This window comes from Cucurbita moschata, unplaced genomic scaffold (genome assembly GCF_002738365.1).
Source record: "Cucurbita moschata cultivar Rifu unplaced genomic scaffold, Cmos_1.0 Cmo_Scf00022, whole genome shotgun sequence".
NCBI lineage: Eukaryota > Viridiplantae > Streptophyta > Magnoliopsida > Cucurbitales > Cucurbitaceae > Cucurbita > Cucurbita moschata.
In genome coordinates this window covers 3,292,140-3,300,967 of record NW_019268538.1, presented here as the reverse complement: position 1 = coordinate 3,300,967, position 8,828 = coordinate 3,292,140, and the positions used below count along the sequence as shown (strand labels likewise).

Genomic DNA, 8,828 nt, shown 5'->3' with positions numbered 1-8,828 from the left:
AAGCCAAAAAAAAAAAAAAAAAAAACTCATATCAAAATATTTCTCAAGCCACCTCCAAGAAGGAGTTTATATTTGAGGTGAAACTCAAACAGGTAGTCCTTTACAGATAAAAATAGCGCAAATTTGGCCTGCTCGAACTAGTTTTTTAACAAGGCATCACACATACAAAATCCAAAGTTCATAAAACTCAAACAGCATCGAGGTGGAACTCTCCAGAAATTAAACAAACATGTGGTCAATCTTAAATCTGAAAACGGAATATTATTGCAAAACAACACGCAAAGAAAGAACGTAAAGTTCCAATAGTTCATCAAAACAGAATACAGAGTACAAAGTAAAAAGGAAAAAAAAAATGAACCCCATTACCTCTGGATGATACTGTAACCCATAGAACTTCTTTGAATGATTTTCCACAGCCGCGACGGCCCCTTGTTGACTCCTCGCCACCACTTCAAACCCCTCAGGAAGTTTCGCCACCTCATCACCATGGCTCATCCAAACAGCTTGGCTGTCCCCAACCTTCTTAGTCCCAAACAACCCTTTAGCCTTTTCCACCACAATCTCCATTCTCCCATACTCCTGCTTCTCCCCAACCTTCACCACACCTCCCAACCTCTGCACAATCAACTGAAGCCCATAACAAATACCCAAAACAAAAACCCCATTCGCCTCCGCCCACTCAACGAACCCAGCAGCGAAACTCGGCGAATCGCTAGCATGGACAGAGTGAGGTCCACCAGAGAGAATAACGACTTGTGGATTGAGATCAGTGATGGCCTTGAGCGGAGAAGTCCCCGAAATACAAAGAGAAAAAACAGAGAGGCTCCGAATCCGGCGAGTGATAAGATGGGTGTATTGCGAGCCAAAGTCCAGAATCAAAACCAAGTCGGACTTGACTTCTTTTGGGTCCATTATGGAAGACGGTAGAGAGAGGTTGAAGAAGGTGGCTGCAGTTGCAGAGGGGCAAGGACGCAAAAGGGCAACGGTTGTAGAAAAGCAGAGATAGAGAAAATTAGGGTTTAATGGGGTTTGGTTTGGCGGGAAGTGGAACAAATGGCTGTTGGTTGCAAGATTGAGTTGAATGCCATTGCCGTTATTTAAGGAAATTATTATTCTTATTATTATTATTATTCTTATTATTTTCTTTTCCGGGAATTGTGATTTATTATCTAAATTTGTTTAATTGAGGCCATTTCCCTTATAATATATTATTATTTTTAATTGTTGTTGGATTTGGAAATATATTATAGGGATTTAAGGGTATATTTAATTCAAAACAATTCACCTTTAAAAAAAAAAACTGATTATATTAGGTATATCAATTTTTTGTTTTAAATATTGTAAATATGTTTATGAGTTATTTTTTGAGTTTTTAATAAGATTCTATTGTTTCAATCAAATTTTAAAAATGATTAAATTCAGAGAAAATAAATGAATTTTTATTAACTTTGCGTATTTTTAAATGTTATTATGAAATTATTTTTATTTACTAATACATGCTTAGATGGCTTTTAGATTAATCACATTTAAAGTAACTTATAACTCATCTCGAGTATTTTATCAAAAAGATACTTTTTGTTTAATCTAACTATTTTTTAACGTTTTTTATTTTATAAGTTTTTTTTTTTCAAAATTCACTTTTTGACGGATAAATTTTAAAGATGCTTTAAGAAAATTTGATATTTATTTTTCTTTTTCAAAAGTTATTCCCGCTAAGTTTAATGATTCTTTTGTAAAATAATAATAATTAATTATTTAGACATGGTTAAAAATAAGTAGGTATTTAATTTTTACATTTTTGAAAAATCTATATTAAATTCATAAGCTTTTAATTTCATATTTGATATGAATCTTCAATTTTAAAAAATGTCAAATAAGTCGTTAAATTTTTTATTATGTAATCATTAAATATTAAATTTTTAATTATGTATCTAATTGATATTTAAAGTATCTTATAATCTTCTTTCAAATTCAACTGTACAAAATAAAAAATTTTAAGTATAATTAATTTTATATTTCACCGATTATCTCAAACATGTAGACAAAAATAATAATAATAATAATAATAATAAAATCTTTGAAATGAGAGAGGTAGGCAGCATGAGGAATGCAGCAATGACGTGACCTTTTGACGGTACGTCCCTGGGCTGAACTTTGCCACATGCCATCAACGCATTGGGCATGCCAATGCTCGTACATATACCGATAATTTAATACAAATCACATAAATAAATTATTATTATATTTCAAATAATAAATAAATAAAAACACAATTATCTTATTTTTCTCAAATTAATGGAAGTTCAATTCTTTTATTTTTCTCAACTTAAATCAAAATTTTATTTTTAAATATTAAATCACTTCGATTTTTTTTATAAAGGGTAAAATTAGATTTTCAAATTTAAAAAATGTATGATTGGCTTAAAAATAACAATTTATTTGAAACTATTTTTTCCTTTTTATTTTATTTTTTATTCTATGTTTTTTTAAAAGTTTTATTAAACACATTAAAGTATTTTATGAAGTTGAAAAAATAATAAAAAAGAATTTGAGTAATTTTCGTAAATTCCAAAATACGATTTTCCACGCGTGTTGTTCACGTGAGGCCTCGGAGAGAGGAGTGGACCCAATATTATTCGTGGCAGTATGGTATCTCTATTAAAATATGTCCATAAATTGTTTCGAGAACGTATTAAAAAAATTATTTGAATTAATAAACAAATAAAATTTTACACGTTTTAAGCCTTTATTATTAATATTAATTTACATTTGTTGTGATTTTTAACATTATATTTACTTTTATGGTACAGTAGAAAATGTTGATTTTATATCGATTTCGAACGCATTCATTTGATCACTTTAATAGTCCAAGCTACCACTAGTAGATATTGTTCGTTACATATGGTCGTTAACCTCACGATTTTAAAACATACCTGCCAGGGAGAGATTTTCACACTTAAATGATGTTTTGTTTTTTCCTTCAACTAAGATGAGATCTCACAATCTACCTCCTTAAAGGGACAGTGTCGTTGCTAGCACACCGCATGGTGTCTTGACTTTGATACCACTATAACGACCCTAGTTTTCTTCTGACCGTTGGCTCTGATGTGAAAATATTCAAACTATGCGTTACTTTTGTATTTCAGGTAAAAACAATGCACCCCTGTGCTGTTAACGCGCGATATCGCATCGAAGATCATAGAATCTGCACAGGGTAGTCACATTTATTTTTGTAGATCTTAGGTTAGCGTAGGACATTACTCCTTTATTTTACTTGGTCGAATATTTTTCTGGCGTTGTTTTAAGATCATTTCATAAACATATGAGACCATAACATCGTTTTAAGAAGTTGTTTTTAATGAACGTTTCTACATGAAAAAATAAAAGAAAAAGTTATGTCATGCATATAGTAGCGACTCTATATGTGATGTATGAGAACAAAACACCATTTACAAGGGTGTGGAAATCTTCTCCCAACAGACGCATTTTAAAGCCTTGAGGAGAAACTCGAGCAGAATAGTCCATAGAGTACAATATCTGCTAGCGGTGGGCCTAGGTCGTTACACTACCCGTTAATGCTTATCATATTATCGTTGCTTATTCCAAAGAAAAAGAAGGAAAATGATTGGGGGTGGGTAGGGTAGAAAAAAGACAAGTTGTATAGACGTCCACCATGTGTGGGTTGATATTGAAAAGGCAAGCCCATTCCTCTACAAGATCTTCAATGAGGACCAAAATCACAGGAAAATGAGGATCACACGAGATATCAAAGACGATAAGCCATCGACTGTGAACGTTTGTGTTTGAATTTGATGGCACAGAAAGTAAGGCATCAGAGAAAGGTTTAGTAACATATTGATCCAAAAGAGTTACACAACATCCTATTCAAATAGACATGAACTCTGGCTCACGATATCATGATAAAGGAAACTTCACCAACCAAGATAAACAACACTTTCAATGACTAATTCTCTTAGAACAGATTCCGCTATAATGGTAACAATCTCTTCAGTTTCTGTTGGATAATTCATCCATGTTCTACATCTCAAGTCTCTCAAACAAAGATGATCAAGCGTTTGTGGAGGTTGCTGCTGCAGGAGCGGCCAGTCCATATGTTGCATAACCTCATGATACAGAGCGTTCTCCTTGTTGGGTGCCTGGATGTGTGCCTTATAAGATGATAGCCATGGGGAGCATCTAATATAACACTGGAAAACATCCTCAAGAACTTCATTAAAATAGTCGAAAACAAGCACACAATCACCACATAACTGGGTACCAAACAGCTTCACTTTGTCAACAAATGGTATCCGCAGCCAAGCTGAAGAATGACAATCCACTGACAGTTCGTTCCAATTCTGGTTTGAGACTTGCAGCAGCTCAAGTACAAATTTAGAGACGGAGCAACAACAATTAAAGGTAGAAATGGCAGGATCAAGAACCTCTCGCAAGCTAGCCAAACCAGTACACTGGCTCTCTTCAAAACTAATGTGGAGTGCTTCACCAGTTGACTCATCAGCTGTGAAGGTTTACCAGCTTGCATCAGCTAAGATTGCTACTAAATGGGTTTATAAAAAAGTGGCAAAAAAAGAAACATTGTCTTAGTAATTTAACTATACCTGTTCTTGGGGTGAATGCAAGGTGGCTAGAAGCATCAGCAGCTACCAAATGAATAGTTTCTGGTAGTGGCTGCACTTCTCTATCACACAAAACATTAGGACCTTCCACTGTCTGAAATCGTGATAAGCTGGATGGTTGTTGAGCCTCTAGAGCCAAATTCTGCACGTTGCCAGTGTTTATAGCACAAAACAATGTTAAATAGTGAAAAATGCTCTTACTCCAAGTTCTCAATGCATTTGTATGGTTGTTCAATTCAAGAAAAATGGCCTTAGGAGTGGAATCCTTCAAATAAGTTTGACAAAGTTTTATTATGATAAATAATGCATACCAATGGATGAGGGTATCTAAGATGCTAAACATCCAAATATGTGCCATTCAATCTTGAAACAAACACATAAATGGCGCATATCCAGGACAACCAAGAACAAATTTGAATACTAGCCCTTGTATAGTTCTTCCATGGGAAAGTATGCAGCTCACCCGTTTAGACAGCTCCAGACTTGCTTTTTCTCTGAAGCCATTGAATTTGTTATCAAATCCAGATGATGATGCTTCACAAAAGATATTTCCTTCCTGGGGTATACTGGCAATGTCTTTTACAATCTTCAAAGATCCTGCATATGCTTCACTTAGTTGAAGTAAAGAAGAATTTTTGAGCCAAAATAAGACAAAACAGCAGTAAATTTGCACCTTCAATAGTTGGATATTCATTCACTTCGACATCAGGAGAAAGGACGTCTGACGCCTTCAACTCTGCATTTGATCCCTGCCATTGGTCATCATCTCTCCTAGCCATTTGTGGAGTTTCACAACGTTGTTTTTCATCATTTTGAGATTTTGACTTCTCATAGATGAACTTTTTGTTGCTAAGTTGGGAATGTCTCGTATGAGCAGCAGTATGGCATCCGGGTTTATTTGATGACAATATGTCATCGTCAGAAAAGCACATAACCCACCCCCATGGTTTTGCTTTCATTTTTCTTAAAACCTCTTTGTCCCCTTCACGCTTCTTAGATTTCTGTCGTTTGAGATGACTGGTAACAGCTGACTGGCCTACCTTCACGCCATTACTTTCACTGGTTGAAGCCGTCTTGTCCCCATTTCTAGAGTAAAAGACCTTGTCTAGTTGATCATCTTTTGGGGCCCTATAGACCAGTGGAGTTTTCATGGACATACCATTAGTTGATGATAGACATTCATCTTCTTTTCTCCCTACCCTCATTGCTTGCTTCATCTTCCTCTTTATTTGTCTAAAAGAAAAAAGAGTTCCTTTGTTACTCTCCACATTCTTTATGAAACTAGAATGAGATTTCAGAGAGGAGCCAGAATTGGTTCCCACAGCCGCATGTAGTGAGCTACTTGGATTTGGCTTTAAGACTACTATTCTTTCCAAGGATAGAGAATCATCACTATCACAGGGCTTCAAATTGTGACTATGGGCAGGCTCCTCGTATTCCCCCACTTCTTTTATCTTATTTTCTGATAATCTACCGTTGAAGATAGTCTTCGTCTGCTGCTTTTTGTCCCGAGAATCGGTAGAGTCTTCGATACGTTTAATCAGCAGAGAATTTGGGTCGTGTAGTAGATTTACAAACAGTTCCCTATTTGAGTTGAAAATTCCCAATGCATCTAGTAATTGTTTACACTGTTTGTCAGCCACACCAACAAACTTCTTACTCATAAATGGCTCAGCCGCTTCACTCTTCTGAACCAATTTTAGGCTAATCTCATTATGTCGGCCAAACTCCATACAACGTTTACAAGTACAAGATCTTTGATTTCTGCAACAAGCTACCCTTGATGATGCAGCCGCCAAACTTTTGGGAGACGGCTGTTGAAATTCTCTGCTAGGCCTCTCAATAGCTTTGCACACCATTTTGTGGCTCTTTGAGGCTTTTCCAACCATGCTAGATTTAGACTGCATATGCTTTGCTCCCATTATTTGTGTGTTGTTTTATAGAAAGCCCTCGTTTGTTTGACCAGCTGCGGTTGTTTCATAATTTATTACCCTGGAGAAAATTTCAAGAAAGCTCAAGAGTAAAGACTGCGCCATGTTTCATAGTTCCTTCCATGATGATAGCTGATTTATAAAGCCAAAAAAAGGTACTCTGATAACGAAAAAGCTTAGGCTAAAACTCGAAAAAAGTAACTTTGGATCATCAAAATCCCCAAATAATCTCCATCAATGATGTGATAGCAGTTCCTTTGGTTAACATAATGATCAAAAGCACATATAGTAAGGGCACTTGATGCCTCCAAGTGTCTTAATAATGAAAATCTCTCCAGATATGCCATATTTTCGTTGCATCTAAAACCATGAGTTAAAGAGGACTAAACTGGAACGGGGTTTGCTATCTTTCAAATACAACTGTAGTACACCAGTGAGAAGCCCAAAATACATTTATGGATGAATATTTCACTCAAACCCATCAGTCAAATACTAGAAAAACAATATTGAAACCCAAGAATTTCAACAAAGAGTTCAAAACAGAAGCAAAAAAGACATGTTTTCACCAGACACCATTGAATTCTGAGGATTTCTTACCAGCTGAGAACAATTGGAGGAAATGTAGTCCAAGAACAGCTTCCTCTTGTCCATGCGGTTCTGTTCTCCCGTGATCCTAATCTTGCTGATGACCCTATTGGCATGGTGAATGATTAACTATGGCTCACAATGATAAGAAAAGGAGAACCCAAAAAAGTAACCACTTTATCAAAAGAGCACAAAATTGATTGTCTTCCAAAATATCAGAAGATAACAAAAGAGAATCTATCACCTTGGTCTACACTTCTCACACATGAAAAAACATTCCATCAGTAAGTAAAACAAAACGCAGGCTAAAATTAAGGATGAATCAAGAGTAATTTAAGGGAAAAGAGAAACCCTGCTTCTTTTAAAATTTAAAAACTCATTATACATATGGACAAATAGTTCCAAGCAGAAGTGAACATAACGTATTATTATCTCCTGTTTCTTACAAAACTCACTAATTGCCTTCCCCTACACGCATCTTTGACAGCAAAATAAAGTAAAGAAAGCTAATAAGCCACAATTTAAGGAAGCAGTGAAGCTATTTCTATCAATTCCAAGACAAATGGTGGCCATTAGCCAACCAAATACAGAGGAAACTGCTTGAAGAGACCTCATATCATTTCCATACAGAAAACAAAAGGGGTAGGCCATGTTAATGGCGAAATGACACTACTGATTACAACACAAGTCTCCATTAAACAGTAAGTCAAGATAAGGCAAGGGACCGTTTCTGTTTGTTTCTATGAAGAAAAAAAAGAAAGTGGGTTTGATGGGGCTACAAAAATGAAAGATGAAATGAACTTTTTGCAATCAGTGTTAGTGAGTAGTGAAGCAATATTACAATGTCAGAGCAAACTAGATAGCTGAATAATGGGAAAAACAGAAAAATGGGTCACCTGGGTCAGCTTGAATCCACGAGAAGCGAAGGAGGAGATGGAGATGGACCCATTACACTTACAAGAACAGTGAAAACAGCTATGAAAGAGAGGGGAATAACAGGGAAAGGCGAAGAAGACGAAGAGGAAAATAGTGGGGAGAGAGAGAAGGAGAAAGAAAAGCCATTGAAATGGGACAAATATAGAAAACGAAAAGAGAAGAAAATTGAATCATGGGTATTGATTTTTGGATTGATTAGTGACGAAATGGACTGCCCAATTTGCAGAAAGAAAGCTTTACACACAAGCAATTGTAAGGTTACTTTCCCTCGCTCTGCCCCAACTCCAACTCCATGTTACCCCTTCGCAGCTTTGGCCATGGATTACCCCACGTACGACGTCGTACAGATGCGTAGAGGGTAATCGGTATTTGTGGAAACGCTGTCGTATTGCTGGTTTACAAGACCCGCCATTAATGAGCAATTTGGAGTGGTGACAAAGACCAGTAGCGAAACTTGTAGGCCATTGGTTCAGTTTTTTATTATTACTCTGTTTGAAATTTGAAATTCAAGGATGAATATGGGAAATTATTAATTTCTTTTTGTTTTTTTTTCTATTTTAACTTTCATTCGAAAAATAAAATAATATTATCTACTTATGTCTAGTTTTTGTATAAATAAGATTTATAAATTGAAATTATATGAAATTTTGTTTATCACCATATTTTGATGATATTTTTTATTAAATCAATTTAAATTTAAATTTATCATTTTTTTTTATAAACACTCTCATATCTACGA

The 8,828-nt window shown here is 35.3% G+C and overlaps 2 protein-coding genes across 3 annotated transcripts in view; both read right to left on the bottom strand.

Moving 5' to 3' along the window:
• Nucleotides 1-1,071, bottom strand: part of LOC111459626 (GMP synthase [glutamine-hydrolyzing]) — a 4,001-nt gene extending 2,930 nt beyond the window's left edge. Inside the window, exon 1 of the mRNA XM_023102622.1 lies at nt 367-1,071. Within this exon, the coding sequence (XP_022958390.1) occupies nt 367-912 (546 nt within the window). The 5' untranslated portion in view covers nt 913-1,071. The remainder of the gene's footprint in view (nt 1-366) is intronic.
• A 2,714-nt stretch (nt 1,072-3,785) lies between these two features.
• LOC111459576 lies at nt 3,786-8,400 on the bottom strand. 2 transcript variants are annotated; one of them, XM_023102559.1, is made up of 6 exons: nt 8,050-8,400; nt 7,166-7,259; nt 5,311-6,629; nt 5,101-5,234; nt 4,620-4,779; nt 3,786-4,519 (listed from the first exon to the last, which is right to left on the bottom strand). In XM_023102559.1, the coding sequence occupies exons 3-6, from the start codon at nt 6,557-6,559 to the stop codon at nt 3,933-3,935; spliced, it is 2,130 nt and encodes a 709-aa protein (XP_022958327.1). In that variant the 5' UTR covers nt 6,560-6,629; nt 7,166-7,259; nt 8,050-8,400; the 3' UTR covers nt 3,786-3,932. The 2 variants fall into 2 exon arrangements, with proteins under 2 accessions (XP_022958327.1, XP_022958328.1); XM_023102560.1 differs by lacking the exon at nt 8,050-8,400 and having other exon boundaries at nt 7,166-7,368.
• Between the last annotated feature and the right edge of the window lie 428 nt (nt 8,401-8,828).

What these genes read in the sequence shown, in the direction of transcription:
- LOC111459576 (XM_023102559.1), bottom strand. Translation starts at nt 6,559, where the DNA reads ATGGGAGCAAAGCATATGCAGTCTAAATCTAGCATGGTTGGAAAAGCC. An exon ending in TGAATATCCAACTATTGAAG is followed by an intron (nt 5,235 to 5,310) that starts GTGCAAATTTAC and finishes AAGCATATGCAG; the next exon opens with GATCTTTGAAGATTGTAAAA. An exon ending in GTCTGGAGCTGTCTAAACGG is followed by an intron (nt 4,780 to 5,100) that starts GTGAGCTGCATA and finishes GGCAACGTGCAG; the next exon opens with AATTTGGCTCTAGAGGCTCA.